Raw genomic sequence first — 18,913 nt, 5'->3', positions numbered from 1 at the left:
GAGAGGACAGCGAAGGGGAAAGGAAGGGCGAGGGGATCAGGCTGAAAGCCTGGCGGCCGAGCACGCAGCAAAGCACAACGAGCTGTGTACTCGGTACCTCCCCGACGAGGCAGAAAAGGCGCCCAATCCGGACAAATGAGGCTCAACTCGGCCAATCACGAGCTCTGTGACTCCAGCGACGCCCGCGACCCTGTTGTTTTCCGGACGAATACGCCGGTCAGGCTAGTACATACAGTGGCTTGCAGGAGCTGAAACCTGGTTGCATGGCTGTGCATCAGTAGTGTCCGCGTACCCTCGACTACGGCAGCCTCGATCACACATTTCGCTACGAGAACCTTTCCCAGCCTGACAAATGTTTGTTGGGGTCTAGAACCTCGTCCTCTCGCCTTCACAGCCCGTCACGACCTGTTCCTTGACGAACCGCTGGCCCTGGGCATTGCCTCTCCTTCGGACCTCGGGCTGAATGACCAGGTCGGCCGTGGCGGTCGCCGGCTTGCGATGGACCAGGGCCTTGACGCCCTGGGCAGGAAAGACCAGATAGACGCGGCATTTTAGTGACGATACGTCCAACCAGAAGGTGGCGGCGAGCTCGACAAAATCGCGGATCAGTTGGAGGTCATGGGGCGACAGTGTCGAGATGGTCTCTACTGTGTTGCGGATGTCGTCCACGGCCGCGGCGATGCTTTGATCGTACGGGGGCTTCAACCTGCGCGATGCACCCGAGTCGGTCTTCTTCGAGGAGGCGTCCCAGTACTCTTTGATGCGGTCGAATCGCCATGACTCGGAGTCCTCGGTAGCTTCAGGCCAACGAGGCAGCTCGGAGCTTGGGTCTAGGAAGTGTTTATCAGCAAACAGCAAAAGAGTGACAGATACAGCGAGAAAAGAGACAAAGCGGTGAGTAACGGGAACAATGGTGCTCACCTTCGCCATACTCGCTCGTCCATTCGCGGTGTATTCTTTGGCCTTCGTCCCCAAGAAGTGCAAAGGGGGAGTGGAAGATCCTCTCCTTCAGGATCATCCAGATGGTGCTCTGGACGATCTGCTGTTTCAGCTTCCTGGGATTCTCGGTGCGCCGCAGCGCATTCTCCTGCATGGGCCAGCGAGTCTCTTTCTTCTTCTCCCACTGGACTCTCGAGAAGCTGCTCACTTCCTGGGCCAGCTTTGTGAACCGGTTGCATATTTCTGGGTCCGACAAGCCCTTGAAATGGTCTCGCCTGACCAGCTCGCCTTTCAAGTCCTCGGCTTCGAGGCGGAGTTGCTCAATCCTCTCCATTTCGCGTTTGCGAGCCTCCTTTTCTCTTGCCTCAAACTCCTCCCGAATACGATTCACTTTAGCGTTATATTCTTGCGCCAGGTTTTCCTTGGCAGTCTTCAGCTCTTTATATTCAATCTCGTGCTTTTCCTTGACAGACTGCATGGCGGCCCTCCACGTGGCGATTTCATTTCGGTGACTGGCCTCTCGACTCTCCATTTCACTGCGATGCCGCTGGTCCGCTATCTGTGCTTGACTGGCTACGTCCTTCTGCTGCTTTTCCAGGCTGTCTTTCCATGTTTCGTCGAGATTGGCCATTCGGAACCGATGATTGGCGTTCAAGTCGTCGATATTCGCCTGATGCTGCGATTGCTCCTGTTTGAGTGCATGATTTTCACCCGTCAACTTCTTCCAACTTTGCTCGAGGCCGCTGTACCGTGCCTCCAGCTTTCGCAGGCTCTCTGTCTTTGCCTGGAGGTGCTCGATGAGGACCCTCAAAGCGCCCTCGGGACCCGATCTCTTCAATATGAGATCCACATCAAGGGTCCACGCCATTTCGCGGGCCACTCTTTTGAGTTCGCCTTCGATAGCGGTCAATTCTTTGTGTGCATCGGCATAGGGTTGGTAGGCAGCCACGAGAAGAGCAAGCGCACTCTCCACGCCGGCTCCCCTCGATCTCAACGCAGCGTCGACCTCCTTGCGGGCAGTCTGGGGCGACGCATTTTTAATTTGCTTGGCTACGCGCTCCAAGATGAGGGATGCAGACTTTTTCACCTGGTAATCCTCGACTACCAGTGCAAGCATGGCCTCGGCACCGCCGGTCTTCTGGGCATGGACCAGATCGGCTGACCGGACGTCGTGATTCGCAGATCGTATCTTGTCCTCGACGCGTCTCAAGGCTTGCTCGGCTTTGAGCGCCGACTGACAATGGTCAAGCAGAAGCTGCAGGCCACCCGCGGGGCCGCGCTCTCTGATCTCTGCATTGACCTCCATGGTCTGTACGTGTCCCTTCGTGGCTTCTCGGACCTTGTCTTCGAGGTTATTCAGCTCCTTCTCCGCCTCCAATACTGGCTCATACGCTTCGATGAGGCGCGTGAAAGCACCGCTGGTACCTCGCTTCTTGAATGCGGCGTCGAGCTCACTTTCATCTACCATGCCTTTTGCTGCTTTCCGGATCTCTTTATCGACGCGGTAGAGCTCATCGTCAACGGCTTTATTCGAGCGAGATGCCACTGTGCCGGTCTGACCGTCCGCTTGACTGTGTATTACACCGCCAGTAGCGTCCAATTCCGGCATGCCTGTCTGCCTTTGACTCGCCTTTAGTGGTTCGGCTGGCAACTCTGTGGGAGCAGCAGCGGCAGACCGTGCATGCTTGCTGGAGAATCGCGATCTGAGCAGGCCAACCCGGCGTTCAGGCATTTTTGTGCTCGAAGGCTCAGTGTCGAGCTCATGTATGTCTGTACCAATCTGTGAGACTGAGTCACCGTCTCCAAAGCGATCTGCTTCCGCTGCGATAGGCATGGCAGATCCTCTAGATTCCGAAGCTTGACTGGCAGAGGGATCATGGTCGGGTACTATTTGTGGTGCTGTTGTGACGCGGACACTCTGCTTTTCCAACGCACTACTGGTCACAGGGGCAGTTCTTTGGGTAGGGAAGAAAGCAACATTCGCTGCCTGGGTGGCTGCAATAGCAGACGGAGTGGCCATAATGGCTGCTTTCCCCTCGTTCGCCTGGGCCTTGTCGTTGACTTCTCTCCCGGTTTTTGAACGCCCAGCTGCTGGAGCACTGGAACTGGAGATACCCCCCAAAAAGACTTTTGCCTTCTGCCTCAACGCACTCATGCTGGTGTATGCGTGTGTTTCAAGCGAGAATGTGAAGGTGCGAATTGTAGAATGGGGTCGACAACGTAGGATGCGGGAACGAAAGGCCCTGTTGCTCCCATGTATGATCTTCCCGTGTAAAAGTATTGTCCTCGAGCCTTAGCAACGGCCCATTTCTCAGTCGCATGTACGGATGCCCAGGTTGCAGGCAAAAAAACAGTAGGACATTTATGAGGCTGAGGACCGCTACCACAGCGGCACTAGGCAGGACGGGCTGAGTTAAGTTTCGCTACTCATGTACTCGGTATCCACATCACAGACACATATTTCTGCCTGGTACAAGTAAGTTCGCCCCGTGCAGTAGCGCATCTGTGGGTTCGACTTTCTAGACCGAAGAGGAGCATACGGCGGCATTCTGGCCATGTTCGGATGCATGCATTCTACGCCTCGGTCGAAGCGAAGCACCATGCAACAAGCAGGCAGCCTCATTGGATATGTCGGCACTTGTATCACATTCGTGAGGCGCCGAAAGAAATCATCTAGGCCAACGCTGCACCTGGACTCAGCCTGACCACGGCTTGGTATGTTGCCTTGACGGGCTCCCTGTTCTGTGTTTCATGCGGCTCAGCCTTAGCACAGTCCCTGGGCCCTTCCTCTTCTTCTTCTCCTCCAGACTTGCGGTTTCCTTCTTCTGCTTTACACGACCAGTCTCTGATGTTTCCTTCTATTCTTAGTTCCTCTCCACTCTCAGCTAACGTCGGCCGACTTACGTCTCTAACCTTTTTGCACGGGTGTTGGTTTACAAGCAGAGCTGCAGGATAACATTCACAGAAATGTCAGACGACGAAGGCGCTGCACCGCTCCGACAGCAGCGGTTCGTGATAGGCTTGGACTATGGCACGACATACACGGGTAAATACTTCCTGTGTTTCTCATCGAAACATATTCAGATTACGAGGAGAGAGCGTGCTGACTATTCTAATTGGGGCAAAAGGGGTTGCTTTCGCGACTCCCAATTCCAACCACCTCCCTCTGGACGAGATCGACCTCATCGAGGACTGGGGGCCGAACATGGGCAATCACAAAAAGATCCCCAGCGTGATATCCTTTTCCCCTTCGACCGATGCCATGGAGCAGCAGTGGGGAAGCGACCTCAGCGAGAACGCAATTTCCATCATCCACACCAAGCTGGAGTTGGACCTCCAAGATGTCGACGGCGAGCTCGACCTGATGATCCAGGCTCTGGACGGCATGGACAACTTCAGCTTCGACCACATCAAGGGCGCCGGCGCGCTGCACGCCTTCAGCGACAAGTCGGCCGAGCAGGTGGTGACCGAATATCTGTCGAGGGTGTTCGAGCACCTGGAGTCAGCGATTGCCAATTTCTCCACGTCATTCAGAGTCCGGGTTCCGGTTGATATTGTAGTCACTGTGCCGACGGTACGAATAGCTTCCACCCTTATCTGCTTGGGAGTTTCTCAATTACTTCTCTCCTTTCTCTCCGACAAAAAGTTGCAGGAATGGTCTTACAGAGCGAAAAACTCCACCTTCCGGGCACTGACCAACGCTGGTTTCAACGAAGAATATTTCCCCCGGCTGGCCAGTGTCATATTTATCACGGAGCCCGAAGCAGCAGCGACATACACGGCGAGGTACCTAAAGGACGAGATTCAGCAAATATTCCTCAAGGTAACCTATCTATCGAAGGGTGTGCATCTCGCCCACGGAACTGACGATATGTCCTGCAACAGCCCAATTCTTGTTTCATCCTTTGCGACGCTGGTGGTGGTACAGTCGTAAGTCTCTGCACAATTCCATGTCTCAACCCTTTGTGGGGGTCTTACCGTTTTCCCTCTTGTTGGTAGGATGTCGTATCATACAAAGTCAAACAAGTGGAACCGTCACTAGTTCTGGAGAGAATCGGAGTTCCCACAGGTAGGTGTCTTGTCTTTCTGTTATATTTGGACACATGCAGAGCCTCCTCCCAGCTCGTGCCGCCCAAAAAAAAAACCGGATCGAGAACGTCTTGTGCTAAAAGAAATTGTGCGCTATACAGGAGACAAATGCGGAGCTATTTACATTGATATAGCATTCAAAGAGTGGTTGCGACAAATGCTGGGTAACAAATACTACGAGAAGCTCGACCAAAACCATGATCTCCAGAGAATCAGCTCTCACACGTGCGAGAGCAAGGCCATGCGCCAGCTGATGAAGTCTTTCGATGTGCTGAAGAAAGGTTTCCACAAGAACAATCGGGATATGGCGTTGGATCTTCCTCCGCCGCTGCACAATTTGACCCTGGACAACCGAGTGGATTGTGGCGAGATCAAGATTACGAGGTAAGTAACATCATGAAGCCATACGAAACCGATTGTGCGTCTGTGTCCGCAGGATTGGAGATTCTCTTACTGATAACAACACCTCTTTTTCGTTGCTCACTAGCGCCACAATGACGGGATTCTTCAACGCCTGTGTAGAGACAATCATGAACCTGCTGCAAGGACATATTCGGCAGATTGAAAATGTGAATAAGCAATGCAGAGTGAGTTATCTCCCACGCGCACCAGGAGCGCAATAGTCACACAGGTTGTACCAAGGGCTTGTAAGGGGAAGAAATACTAACTTCGTTACTTTTCCCCCCCACACAGAACATCTTCCTGGTTGGGGGCTTCGGCGAATCGCCATATCTGCAGGAGGAGATTGAGTTCTCGCTGAGTCTTCGGCGGATCAAGCTGCGGCGACCGGACACGTCGTGGACGGCTGTGGTGCGCGGGGCGGTGCTGCACGGGATCGAGAAGGACACCATCTCGAACCTTTGCCTGGCGACGAAGTGCCCCCGGCACTTTGGCATCAGCCTGAGCGAGCAGTTCTCGCGCATTCACCACGAGGAGAGGCACGTGACCATCAACCCTATCACCAAAGCCCAGATCGTCGAAGGCCAGCTGCTGTGGATGCTCAACAAGGGCGATTTGGTCTTGTCAGACAGCCCGACCGCCGTCTCCCAGATGATTAGCTTGTCATTCCGCGAGGCCGACAAGACCGCCCAGAAGCTGACTGTCTACTCGTACTCGGACGACGAAGACCGGCCCAGCAGGATCAAGAATTCGCTAGATGGTAAGTTGGGAACCACCCCGGTTTTGATATTCTGTTTCCCCCCTTTCAATATCTAGGGCTCTATCATAATACTGAATATATTTCATTTCAGACCTCGAAGTCTCGCACGTCCTCGAGTACGACCTGGCCAAGATCGACCGCAAACGCCTCGAGAGCTCAAAGGGCCGGATCGGCAAGTTTTACGTCGCCAAGCTGAAGCTGACTCTATCTCTGTCGGCGCATCGCTTGGATTCCATCCTCTCGTGGGAAGAGACCGAGCTGGCGACCGGGGAGCAGACGTGGTAGAATCGTTTCAAGGGGGTTGACATTTTCTATGTGTATATATGAAAGGAGGGAGGGTTGGGGAGAACTGCGCGCGTCAATTCCATCCAATCCTCGCTTACGGGATTCAGAGGGGATATATATATGCCCTTAACGTCATAATGCTTTGAGGAGGAGCGAGACGAGACGAGACGAGACGAGACGAAACGGATCTGGAATCCAGCATACTTTGTCCGGGCCACGGAGCTGAGACTTAAATATACACATAGAAATCCCAGTTGGTGGCTTTGTTCATAGTCACCGCCTAGGTAGTTAATTAGTCCAGCACAACTTACAGAGTACTCGGTAAAGCTGTTACTAATCACGAGGGTTGACATCAATGTTCAATCATTTCGGCGCTGAACTTGCTTATATCATGATATGACTTGGTTCACTATATGCCCACTCCACCTCGTCCTCTAAGGAACGACCAGGCTAGCAATTCAGGGGTATCATCGTGCCATTCAGACAATGCTTGCAGAAAATGCTCACTATCCCAACCTCAATATTTACACCCAATCCCGTTGCCCAAGCAAAACATCGTGGTTCGTCGCCCAAAAGGTTTCGAGTCCATCAACCTTCTGCCAAACTCTCCTTCAGCCCCTCCTCATTAACCATGGTCACTTGTACACCGGTGACTTTGGGCGCTGGCTTGAAACCGGGTATAGGTCCCTTCTGATTGATCCCAGGAGGCCTTCCAACCATGAAGGAGAAAGGAGACGAAGCTTGTGGCTGGGTTTCGCTCGATGACGAGGTCGTGATCGAAGCGGCCGAGGATGTCAAGTCGGCACTTGACTTGATTGGGGCAATGCCCCATCTGCCTCGCACCAAACCCCCCAGCAGACGCCCCAACCCGGAAGATGCAGGTGGCTGGTCTTCAGAGTGTGGGGGTGGAAGGTCCACAAGACCGCTCAATGCTATTACACTCGAGCTTACACTCCTTTGCGGCAGTTGATGTCCAGCTGACACATTGCTTGCTGAGTCTGAGCTCAACGATGCCATCGAGCTCAGCGCGGTGTACTCTGTCACCGTGGCCAATGGTTGCGCAGAAGCGATCCTTCGAGTCGCAGATGGGGAAAGAGCGAAGTATGCCTTGTTACCCCTCAATGTGCTCGAAGACTGAGATGCCGAAGAAGTCGGTCGCTTGGCAATATGTATATCCATGCCAGAGATTGACACTAGAGAGTCGTGCGACGACGTCCGTCGAAGACTCGATGGATTGGCAACGTCGGAGGTAACATCCAGATCATAGGAAGTTGTCGAGGGACACATACCGTTATTCTGCGTTTCTGCTGATGACTCGTTTGGTAAATTGGGCACAAGTTCCCCTTCGATGACTATATCAGGTGGTTCTGGTTCCCGGCCGTCACACAGCTGATCGGTCGGATCAGGTTCCAGTGGGTCTGGTTGTATTGTGTGATTTATCCTTTCACCAGCAACAAGAATCTGTGAAGGCTTGGGAGTGAGGTCATGCGACGCTGATTCTTTGGCCTCTTCTCCATGGACAATCGCGCCATCTTCCAAGTCTGCATATATGTCCTTCGCAAACACTCCTGTGGCGCTATCTTCGACTTCCTCCTCTGCAAGCAGGTTTTGGGTCCTCTTATCGTATTTGTTCAACGAAGGAGATGCGAAGGAGCCAGCAGACTCGGGACTCGTGGGCCTGGACGAATCTTCCCCAGCTTCCAGCCGATCGAAGATGGAGCTGGATTGCTCCAAATATGACCGCGGAGAGCTTGGAAAACTGGAGATCATAGACGAGTTTGTTGCGGCGGATTGCACAGACCAACGTTTCTTCATTGCCTGTGGCTGATGGAGAGCAATAGGCAACACCGGGCTGGAGACAAATCGATGAGGACCCGCAATTGGCGTTGTAGGTGCCGAAGACTCTGGGGTCGACGGCAGAAAACCCAAGCCCACCGCTGCCCTCTTACGGGATGACCTTCGAACCGTTGGCGCCCTGTCCCGCTTCGCAAGTTTGGCGTGGTAATGGTGGTGGACATGAACTGATTGTTGCACTTTCGGAGAAGGCTGTTGCCACCCAAGTTGATCGCTCAATGGGACTGACCCTGGGATGGCGCCGGAGTTGTCGTCATCCACAGGCTGATGCTCCAGGATCTGCTCTCTCAGGTTCTGTACTTCTTCGTTCGACGCTTGAAGCAGCTCCTTTAGCTCGACGATCCCAGCCTGTAGAGTTGCATTGTCTTGCAGGATGTCCCTAACAAAATGGCCGACCACGTTTGTGTTCTTTTCATTTGCGTTTAGGCCTCTGAAGGCAGCAGCGGATTTCAGACGGCCTTCCGCACCACCTAGTTCTCTCTCCAAGACACGTTCACGTTCCAGCCTGGCAATGATCTCTTCGTAGCGTTCTCTGTCCTCCTTCGCGTCCCATTCGATTCTTTGAACGTCACGCTCAAGCTGGCGGACTTTGATCTCGCTCTCTCTCCACCGCTTGACCGTGCTTCGGAATTCGCCCCTCGCTTCATCGGCTTGTTGGGTCATGGCCATTCGTTCCTTCTCCATGTCGAGGATTTTGAGCTCCAATTCTTCTGTGCGCCGGCTCAGAACGTTCAATCTCCGAACCTCGAGTTCGCAGTCACGAAGCAGTGCTTCAAGGCTCTTGACATGGTTATCACTCTCCTTGAGGGATGTGTTGGCGGTTTCGAGTTGCGTCAAGAGTTGGCGATTTTCCTCCACTATCTTGTCGTTTGTGGTCTGCAGAGCCGCCCTTTCGTTTTCCAACTCGGTGATGTAAGCCGTTAGGCGCCGATGCTCGTGCTGCGATTCGGAAACGTAGGATTCATGTCGACTGAGAAGTGCCTGAAGAGCGAATGTTAGCCCGCTGCTCGTCTGCATTTCCTCGACGGCGGCTTTGCAGCCAGATGCTGTGGGAAATAGGAAATCGACAGCATAGGGTAGAGCCATCGGGTGCGCTGAACAGAGACAAACGGAGCATTTGCAAGCAATGTTGGAGTGAAAGGGTACATTATGACCCTCCCGTTTGCGCCTTCCCCGCAGTCACTGTCTACACCAAGTGTGATGTACACACAGAAGCAGCCAACAGTGGGTGGGCCATAACAACAGCATTACCCGATGTTCCGAAATGTTGTGGTGCACATACCTGACCCAATCTTGCGGCGGTCTCGAGGTCTCTCTCGATGCCGCCCAGGATAGTGTTGTTGTTCTCAAGATAGGCACATTCTGGCCTCCCACAACAACACTGCAATTTCCCATCGCTACTGGATGGTCGGGAATCATTGGATAGGGTTACAACGGTAGGGTCAACGTTGTCCGGAATGTGGTCTGGGCGCGCGTCCATGCTCGGTCGGGTGAGGAGATCGTCGTTTGTGGCGCAGAAGGTTCGGAAGCGGAGCGAGGTGTTATTGAGAGGCGACGACATAGTGTGGTCAGCATGGTGCAAGATGTTGAAAGGTCGAGAAGTAGGACCGCAGGTAACCAGAGGAGGAGAGTCAAGTGGGAAGTGGTCGAGGTTGAGGTTGAGGCCCTCGCGATAACCGGGATCCTGGTACCAAGTCGCGTGTGGATGGTGGAGAAGGGGACAAGGTCGTTTTCCAAGGTGGCAGTGGGTGGCACTCGGTCGCCGCCACTGCCATCGCAGCTCGATTGGTCCAGCCTCGTTCTTCAGCTGTTTCTCCAAAAGGTCTCCAAGATGGTCACTGACACCCTATCATCGTCATCAGTGTCAGTCATCCATCAAACACTACGAGGTAAACAACCCAAAGGAGCACCTCGTATGCCACGAGTCTTCCGGTGTCCACCCACATGCATCCACGGACTGAATACAGAACTAAAAATATCAATGAGGCGGAACATGAGATAGAATTCAACATTGAATAGCCCAAAGTCTAACTGAGGTGTTGTGAGCTAACTGCAAGGACGACCCTCAGTCAGGCTCTTGCATGATCGGCCCTCGTCTCCTCCTGTCAAGAGCCTTCTGTACAGCTGCCCTCACTTCCGGGTTCCTTCTCAAGGCGCTTGTGACCAACGACTCCTTCATCCCCGACCTCAGATGATCTGACTTCTCTGCATCTCCTTTGAATGGACTCAGTCCTAACTGGAGCAATCCACCAGACTCTGCATCTAACCTGCCTGCCGCTTGCGCCAAATGTGCAATCTGCTGCTGAGTCTGCAGGTCTCTCATGGCCGTATCCCTTGCTTTAGGAGGTGCGAGCTGGGAGATGAAGATGTTCACAGACATGGACATTCGTCTCGCTAGACCGAGAATTTGGAAAGGAAGAAGATGCGGTGGTAGGAGATCTGGTAAGAGCCTCTGAGCCGTCGACACCCACAATACCACCAGTTTTGGAGGCTGCCAGATGTGAGTAAGGAAGTACAGCTCTAAGAACGCCATGCAGGCAACAGCAAAATAGCGCCAAAATTGTCCCCATTTCGGCAGCCAGATGGAGTTTAACAAAACAAGCAGTCCAGCATTGGACAAATATTCAGGAGCTTTCGTGCGAAGACCGGCATAGACGTAGTCTCGAATGGTCTTGAGCCCAGGGTGCTGAACCTGGACGATGACAGGTCCGAACCGATCATAGGCGAACCGTTTCGCAGGATCCAAAATCGTGTCGTGCGCCAATTTGAAGCGGACAAACACTCCATCAGCACCTGGAAAAGGCTGGCCATTCTCGTGTAGCTTGTCCGGGTGATATTTCGCAGCCAGCTTCCTGAAACGACTCTTTACTTCCCGCTCTGTCGACCACGGCGTGACCCCAAGCAGGGTATAGAAATCCCCAGCGAGTCTAATGTCGTAGAGGGCCTGGGCGAGGGTGTATACAAGGTAGAGCGATAATACCAAGACACGGATGCGGCGGTTATGGTAGGCAAAGATGGGTTCCCCAGGCTGCGGATGCGGCTGTCCAGCCCGGATGGTCAGACGGTAGTATATTGACTGGAGAAAGGCCGTAGCGTACTGGGATCGGATCAGTAAGATACCTCCAAAGTCGTTGAGCAACGTACGGCAGGGAGAAATGCCCATCCCACCAGAGAGAAGGCTTGTGTCACCACGCCGTCAGCCATTTCGATCGGTGGAAGGAGTCGAAAAGGAGGGCTCCCTCAGGCGTCATGACATTTCCAAGGAAGGAGAAAGCCTCTGGGTGAGCTACATGTGTGCAGAGGAACAACTGCCCATGTCTCTTCAGGTCGAGCGGATGTGGCTGCGTGAGACAAGGAGAGAATCTCAGACTCGGTGAAGAATCGACGGGCACCCACTGGTACTGATCGAGGGTGAGTGAAAACTGCGCATCCCTTACATGCGGCGCACCCTACCGAGAAGACCCCCTGTGCTTCTATCTAAACCGCCCACTTCATCCTCTCACTTTCGCAGTCACCCTTTCACCCACTTAAGATCGAATGAACAATAGAAGCGGAACTTCTTATCATGCCTACGAAAAGCAATGCAGGACTCCTAGGAATGGCCGGGATTGAATCTTCTCATCGGGAATAATCTCCTCAGCAATAGCAGTCTCAATTTCCACCTCAAAAGCAAGCTCGTACCCCCAGCGCTTCACAACGGCCCTTCTACCAAGCAAATGCAGAGTAGGGTTTATGATAGTTCATTGACAAGATCTCCAGACCAGGTCTCATTGACTTGCACAGACACCTCTGATATTTCCTCATTCCCCTTCCAGGTCGAACTCGTTTGCATCCTGTTTATCCGAGTGGGATTCTAATAAGCTCCTCGAGAGCGCTTCCAGGGGATGCCGCCGCGCTCAGTATCTTCCTCGCGCTTCCATGGGATGCCGCCCCGTTCGGTATCCTCCTCACGCTTCCATGGGATGCCGCCGCGCTCAGTATCCTCCTCGCGCTTCCATGGGATGCCGCCGCGCTCAGTATCCTCCTCACGCTTCCACGGGATGCCGCCCCGTTCGGTATCCTCCTCGCGCTTCCATGGGATGCCGCCGCGCTCGGTATCCTCCTCGCGCTTCCACGGGATGCCGCCGCGCTCGGTATCCTCCTCGCGCTTCCACGGGATACCGCCCCGTTCGGTATCCTCCTCACGCTTCCAGGGAATTCCGCCACGCTGGGTGTCCTCCTCGCGCTTCCAGGGGATGCCACCCCGTTGAGTGTCCTCCTCGCGTCGGTAGATGCTGGGAGGCTCGGCGCCCTTGGAAGCGATAGGGCTGGCTGCTGTGAAGCCAGCAACTGCAGCAATGAGAACGAGTGAAAACTTCATATTGAATTAAGCCTGTGCTGAGTGAATGATTTGACTGCGAAGGTGACTTATGAGAATGCTGGTGTCGCTTGGACCCGTGCTGAAAGGAAACTGATCAGGAGACTTATCAGGAGACTAATCGTGCGGAGTGTAGATGCAACGCTCGCCCAGGGACTTAGCTTTAAGCTGATCCCGTACGTGTTCGTGAAGCATGAGAAGGATTCTGTCTTGGAGGTGAAGACAGCTGCCACCATGAAATTGACTAAGCTTGTGGTGTGAGATTCGATGACAGCAGAATACTCGCATCACTATCGACTGAACGAACCTCTTGGGATGCTTGCTTATGACAGCAGTGACTCAAGGGAGACTGTAATGGCAACGCATGCCCTGGAGCACTCCCGAGCTATGATAGGTACGTGATGTGGTTCTGACTGAAACATCCGATCACTCAAGCATCTCGCTTCTAGTCTACAAGATTCTCGCCCTTGTAAGCGCTCTTGATAGAAATCTACCTGACGTTGAATGTTGATGGGAGTGTGATGTGTTAAGCTGCATGAGCAGTCGCACTCCAAAAAGGGGCTTCAGCCTCATTGCTTATATGATCATTCTATACCCGCGAACCCCGCCTCCATAGCTGAAACAGCCATAAGCATTGATGGCATAAGCAACCCTTGCTCATGTGAGCTGCCACTCTCTACCGAGGCTCAGCGACGTCCACGGTTTGCAAACGTATCATCGGCTGTTTACTCTCGGACAGAGATTGAAGGCGCGGCCATCAGACACAACAGCAAGCAAGCCTCCGAACTTCTCTGCTTGGGGTATCATTTCAGAATTGAATTCCGACACACCGACATTGCTACACCAAGTCGATGCCATGGACGACTCTGAGCCCTTCTTGCCCGCAAAGATCGAATCATCTGACGACGGTTATCGCTCTCTAAACTGGCTTTTACCACGACGCCGCGCGACGGACAGAATCCTCAAGTCGTCAATCGTGTCTCATCTGGCGGTCTTTATTGCGACAACGCTTTTGTGGGGAGGCATTCTCCTCCTCACTGCGCATTTCTCTCCAGCAGTACTGCAGCGACACCGGCTCGAGACATCGCCGTCGAACACGGTCGTGGAAAGCTCACCGCCGGCGCCCGCGGCGCACACCAACCACGTCGGAAAGCTGCTCTCCAACGAGATCGACTATCTGACATGCGGCAAAACGCGTGAGGAGGCCCGCACTCGGGGCTGCATTTACGACACTCTCAGCAACGCCTGGATCCCGGGCCAATGCCGCGACGACTTCTCCATCATGGAGTACGAGCTCGATGGGTCGTGGTACCCGTTCGCCGACCGGAACCGGACGCAGCCCCTCCAAAAAGAGGAGTTGGGGGACCTGGATTTCTACTACACGTCGCTGCGGGACCATATTGTGCACTGTGCCGCGCTGTGGCGGAGGCAGTTTCGTGCATGGTCTGAGGGTTGGCGATATCTCGACGACGTGCTCGTCGACCCGGTCCATACCATGCATTGCTCAAAGTACCTGGTGGATTGGACGGATAAGATCCCGAACGAATATCGGACGACGGCTATTAAGGTGCAGGTGGGTCATGTGGGTTGTCATGTTTTAGCTTGATTATGAATAGTCTCCCATTGGTATACCGGCTTAGTCTAGTTATCACAGTGTTGAGTTGGATGAAATGAGATCAGATGTGCGGAGACCGGCTCTGGCATATCATATTCCTTGGTATTCCTTAGGTTTTGCTATCTTCGATTGATTGTACATTCAAACTTCTGGCATTCTTCGGTTTTCGCCAGTAACCACTCCATCCCTCTCTGTAAGTCATCCCAAAACCGTCGACAAGCTTTCAGTTCCCAAAACTGAGCAAAGTTGTGCGGCACTCCCGGGTACACGTGCAACCGCACGGGGGTGTCTTGTTGCTGCAACTTCTTCGCGTACTGCAGACCCTCATCCCTCAGCGGATCCTGACCCGCTACACATATAATGTGTGGAGGCAAATTGGAAAGATTGCCCAGGAGTGGCGAAGCAAAGGGGTCCGGCTGAGCTTCCGGTGAAGGTCGTATCATGTCCCACACAGCCATCAACCCGCGAGAATCCGAAAAGGTACCGATACACTGCTCGTACGACGCCTCCCCCTTCTTCGTGTGTGGCGTTGTAGGGGGTATCTCGCGGTAGTCACAAAGAACAGGGACATTCAGAATGGCACCGGAGACGGGAATGCCGTGGTCGCGGCATAGATGTGATAAGACAGCGCTGATTCCACCGCCAGATGAAGAACCCGCCAGGTAGAGAGTTTTTGGATTGACTTGAATAGCGCAATTCGCCGGCAGAAACTGTGTCGCGTCCTGCAAGAGCTGTAGCAGCACGTCCCACGAGTCTTCGATCCATGTTGGGAATTTGTGCTCGGGAGCCAGACGATACTCGACACTGACAATGACGAGATCAAATCTCTCGTAAATGGGCCAAAGCAGCCATGCCTCTTCAGTCTGGTGCGTGCCCTGAACGAAGCCTCCGCCATGCGTCACGAACAGTACTGGTAGTGGTGATGACGAGGCCGGTGCCGTGGCGCTGCCACATTGCCTGTGAAGTCGTGGTTTTGCGGGCCAGGAAACCTTTACGCTGCATAGGCTGCCGTCGCGGACTTGGATGTCGGTCAGAAATGTCTCGTACCCGACGGTGGAAAGTGGATGGTCGCGAGACCAGCTTGCTTCACTCGCGGCATTTGCGTTTCTGATGGCTTTGAAGTCCCAGGAGCGTGCATCGAGTGGCGGCAGAGAAGGTCTGTCGACATCTTTATCTGGGAGAAGTGGGAAGCCGTGCTTGACTGCGTATGCTGCCCAGTCGGGGTCCGTTGTGAAGAAGTCGGGCACAATCATGTTTGCGAAGCTTCAAAGGCTCACGTGTCGAGGCGTTGGTCCCGGGGGCTCATTACAGACTCAGAACTGGTGCTCAAAGTGCAGTCACAGCACGGCAGATTTTCAGATGGAAATGTGGTCCTGATGAAGAGGACGTCTATTCTGATTGGCGTGCATTGCTCACCTCAGCAATGAAGCCCCAGTTTTCTTACGGCAGTATACATGTCGAGCGCTCTGGACCCATGACGGAGAGAACTCAAACCCCCATTGCAAATGGCTTCAGGCTTTCGTGTTGTCGTGAACCTTGCTCGACACTCTCCAACTCGGGTATTGGGGATTTTCCGCAGAGGCTCAAATCCCACCACCCAGTATAGTGCCTTGCCTTCAGACCCAGCGGCAATGGAAAGAGAGCATTCCACAAGGTTTGAAGAGCTTCCCAGCAGGCTTGCAGGAAAAAGCTAACGAATCCGACACAGCTCACTCGATGTCGAGTCCTCCGTTGGACTACTCAATGGCCAAGACTCAAATCCAAGTGCGTCCAAGGAGTTCGATGAATTCGTGCGACCGGCCTTCAGCAAGAAGAGATCATGGCAGATAAAACTATTCCTCTATATGCTCCGCTTCTTCGTCGGACTCATGGCATTCGTCGGAATCATGAACACGGTCAACTCACTCGTAAACATGCGGGTCGAACGATTCGTGCCATCATACGACAACCCCAAGCACGCCGCCGAATACTCCAACCACCCTTGCTACTGCGGAGAGAGCGTGGCAGAAGCCATATCCAAAGGATGCGTCTTTGACGAGTTGTCCACCGCCTGGCTTCCACCGCGATGCCGAGATGAGGAACTTGCGGCGGAATTTGCAACCAAGGGCGACGGTCCCAACGGCACGTGGCTGTACTGGGCAGACAAGGAGCATACCAAGCCGCTCAGTGTCCACGACATCTCAATGTACGCCGACCTCGGCACCAGCCACTTGTTCCACATGAGTATCGAGTGGCATCGCCAGCACTGTCTGTACTCCTGGCTCAAGGAACATCGCTTCAAGACGCGGCCGGACAAGGTCTTCGATCCGCGGTCCGACTCCGACGGCCATATCTACCATTGTATGACCATCTTCAACAACCCTAGAAACGAGACTGAGGCTGGTACCGTGCTTGAAGTATGAGGTAGAATGATTATGATTGGATATGTAGAGGTCTCTTTTAGCTATCTGAGTCAATATACATAGGGGCAAGTTTCTTGGTGCCCAGCCTTGTCCCTGAATCTAGTATGCTGTCGTTCACTTTGTCAATATATGAACATTTTTTGTGCTCTAGACCTCAATCACTTGGAGTCTAATCGAATTCCTGAACTAAGACCAAAAGCACTATCACTAAAAGCGCTTGAAAAGGCGCGAGCACGCTGCTTCTTGGCGAGCGATATGTAAGTTTCTTCACCCTCCCATGATCTTGAGGCAGGCGCGGGGCATTCGGCCAGCCCTGAGACCTTGGAGTGATCGAGTCTGATCTTCTCGCCCCTAGACGTCCAGCAGGCAATGTTGCATTCGTATAACGAAGGTCTTGACAATAACGATGATGACTAAAGTGCAGTCTCCCCTGATTGGTGATGTCAGCTATGCAGTATTCAGGGCCCAAGAATTATGTGATCCACTTTGTTAAGATGTGGATCCTCAGCCTCTCCGGCTCACGACACCAAAATGCATCAGATCACCACATATTTGTTTCACATAAGCAGTCAAGCCATCGTCACGATTCTCATCATTCACTCGCGGTGTCCTGCGCAACACATTGCTTATGATGGTACACCAGGTTTACAGCTCGACCGCCTGGCGTCGAAGCCATCTAGGAGAGATCCATTTTGTTCCCGTAGTCTTGGACACGACTCTATCCCTACCAAGCTGAGTTCTACATGCCAACATTGACCTCCTATTCTCCAGCAAGTTTTTTAGACTTGGACGAAATGATGGTCGACTTCAAATTCTTCTGGCCCAACAGGAAGGAGTACTCCCCACTTGGCGGTCAAGATGATCACTCGCCAGCGGATGAAAAGCTTCTAGACAAGACCGAGCCTTTTCAAAACCCTCTGGATTCTCGGAGGAGGAACAGGCCACAGTTACCGTGGATTGTTCTCACATTCATTTTTGCGGGACTGTCGGGCCTGCTTCTTTTTCAAGATCTGCGGCGCGGAGGACGAGGAAATTTCGAGACTGGCTACCATAATGATATGAGTAAGTATTCCAACCAAGTAAACTGGTGGTCCTTTCTATCTGCCTTGAGAGATTGGTATACTGACCAATTTCCGACCTCCAGTCCTGGCCAGACCAGCAATCCAAGTATCCCAAGTGAAATTCACAGGTGGAATTAAGTTCTACGACAACGGCACCATGTATCGCGACAATGGACCGGGTCCAGCGTACGTCGGGCCCCCGACGCCCGAGATGGACGATGCGTGGGAGCAGCTGATCGGCACACGATACCTTGCGTTCACCGAGGATCAAAAGGACTCGTTCTCTGTGCGGATCGACAAGGGCAGCGCCGACGGCCTGTACCGCGCGGGTCCCGACGTGTTCCACTCGCTACACTGCGTCGACAAGCTCCGACAGACCATCGACGGGTATTTATACGACATTCCCGAGAAGGTGGACGAGCGCAGGAATAACGTACTGCACGTCGAGCACTGTCTCGACTTCCTCAGGCAGCTGGTCCAGTGCACGTCAGATCTGACGCCAATCCCGCTGGTCTACTCGGTGGGTGCTGGTATGGAGGTTCCGGACTTTGAGCAGTTGCATACCTGTCGGAGCTTTGACACGATTCATCGATGGGCGATGAAGCAAAATCAGGACGCCCTCAATACGCTGGAGGAATAGTGCGGAAGATGGAAGTGGTTGCGTATTAGATTTATATTGCTAGTCATGCAGATTAACATTTATTCCGTACTTGCCTCGCGGATAACGGAAGTTATGGAACCTTGTCCGCAGATGGCTCTCATTCTTTGACATAGTCATGAAGAAACTCGAGATAGATCCTTCCTACTAGATCCTTCCTACTTAGTTTAAACCACAGCTGCTGGGTCGTGCGTGTAAAGTTCTGCAACGCCTGCAATGTTGGCTGCATGCTTAGGCCCTTTGTTTCAAACAATTCAACGCTCATCCACATGCGTACAAAAGAGAAGATGCCACCAACTCAGAGCTACTCCAAATTGAGGCGAGCCTATATTGTGATCACCTATACACCACAGCTACGCCTACACTTATCTACATCTTTTCGAGGGTAAGAGACATCAACTTTGAAATTTAAGGGAATCCAATTGTGCGCATGCATTGAAACCAACAAGTCAAGTTCCTACATAGTGGCGCTACACAGACACACAGCGCCTTAG

At 53.2% G+C, this 18,913-nt stretch overlaps 9 protein-coding genes across 9 annotated transcripts; 4 read left to right on the top strand and 5 right to left on the bottom strand.

Annotated features, from left to right (window-relative positions):
• Positions 1-366: 366 nt before the first annotated feature.
• Positions 367-3,094, bottom strand: Z520_02535 (uncharacterized protein; the record flags this gene model as incomplete). Its single annotated transcript, XM_016773049.1, has 2 exons — positions 367-830; positions 922-3,094. 2 exons carry the CDS (start codon positions 3,092-3,094, stop codon positions 367-369), a joined length of 2,637 nt encoding a protein of 878 aa, XP_016636519.1.
• Positions 3,095-3,906: 812 nt separating this feature from the next.
• On the top strand, positions 3,907-6,472 carry Z520_02534 (uncharacterized protein; the record flags this gene model as incomplete). Its single annotated transcript, XM_016773048.1, has 9 exons — positions 3,907-3,985; positions 4,068-4,513; positions 4,592-4,762; positions 4,825-4,869; positions 4,939-5,008; positions 5,130-5,412; positions 5,516-5,615; positions 5,722-6,187; positions 6,279-6,472. The coding sequence occupies 9 exons, from the start codon at positions 3,907-3,909 to the stop codon at positions 6,470-6,472; spliced, it is 1,854 nt and encodes a 617-aa protein (XP_016636518.1).
• Positions 6,473-7,060: 588 nt separating this feature from the next.
• Positions 7,061-9,412, bottom strand: Z520_02533 (uncharacterized protein; the record flags this gene model as incomplete). The annotated part of the gene is made up of 1 exon (XM_016773047.1): positions 7,061-9,412. The coding sequence occupies one exon, from the start codon at positions 9,410-9,412 to the stop codon at positions 7,061-7,063; it is 2,352 nt and encodes a 783-aa protein (XP_016636517.1).
• Positions 9,413-10,391: 979 nt separating this feature from the next.
• On the bottom strand, positions 10,392-11,530 carry Z520_02532 (uncharacterized protein; the record flags this gene model as incomplete). The annotated part of the gene is made up of 2 exons (XM_016773046.1): positions 10,392-11,423; positions 11,471-11,530. The coding sequence occupies 2 exons, from the start codon at positions 11,528-11,530 to the stop codon at positions 10,392-10,394; spliced, it is 1,092 nt and encodes a 363-aa protein (XP_016636516.1).
• Positions 11,531-12,179: 649 nt separating this feature from the next.
• Positions 12,180-12,686, bottom strand: Z520_02531 (uncharacterized protein; the record flags this gene model as incomplete). Its single annotated transcript, XM_016773045.1, has 1 exon — positions 12,180-12,686. The coding sequence occupies one exon, from the start codon at positions 12,684-12,686 to the stop codon at positions 12,180-12,182; it is 507 nt and encodes a 168-aa protein (XP_016636515.1).
• Positions 12,687-13,539: 853 nt separating this feature from the next.
• On the top strand, positions 13,540-14,289 carry Z520_02530 (uncharacterized protein; the record flags this gene model as incomplete). The annotated part of the gene is made up of 1 exon (XM_016773044.1): positions 13,540-14,289. The coding sequence occupies one exon, from the start codon at positions 13,540-13,542 to the stop codon at positions 14,287-14,289; it is 750 nt and encodes a 249-aa protein (XP_016636514.1).
• Positions 14,290-14,417: 128 nt separating this feature from the next.
• Positions 14,418-15,551, bottom strand: Z520_02529 (uncharacterized protein; the record flags this gene model as incomplete). The annotated part of the gene is made up of 1 exon (XM_016773043.1): positions 14,418-15,551. One exon carries the CDS (start codon positions 15,549-15,551, stop codon positions 14,418-14,420), a length of 1,134 nt encoding a protein of 377 aa, XP_016636513.1.
• Positions 15,552-15,929: 378 nt separating this feature from the next.
• Z520_02528 (uncharacterized protein) lies at positions 15,930-16,700 on the top strand (the record flags this gene model as incomplete). Its single annotated transcript, XM_016773042.1, has 2 exons — positions 15,930-15,952; positions 16,007-16,700. The coding sequence occupies 2 exons, from the start codon at positions 15,930-15,932 to the stop codon at positions 16,698-16,700; spliced, it is 717 nt and encodes a 238-aa protein (XP_016636512.1).
• Positions 16,701-17,497: 797 nt separating this feature from the next.
• On the top strand, positions 17,498-18,401 carry Z520_02527 (uncharacterized protein; the record flags this gene model as incomplete). Its single annotated transcript, XM_016773041.1, has 2 exons — positions 17,498-17,762; positions 17,845-18,401. The coding sequence occupies 2 exons, from the start codon at positions 17,498-17,500 to the stop codon at positions 18,399-18,401; spliced, it is 822 nt and encodes a 273-aa protein (XP_016636511.1).
• Positions 18,402-18,913: the final 512 nt, after the last annotated feature.

This window comes from Fonsecaea multimorphosa, assembly GCF_000836435.1.
Source record: "Fonsecaea multimorphosa CBS 102226 unplaced genomic scaffold supercont1.3, whole genome shotgun sequence".
Classification (NCBI taxonomy): Eukaryota; Fungi; Ascomycota; class Eurotiomycetes; order Chaetothyriales; family Herpotrichiellaceae; genus Fonsecaea; species Fonsecaea multimorphosa.
Note: the sequence above shows the minus strand (reverse complement) of the source record. Positions and strands in the feature narration are given on the sequence as shown.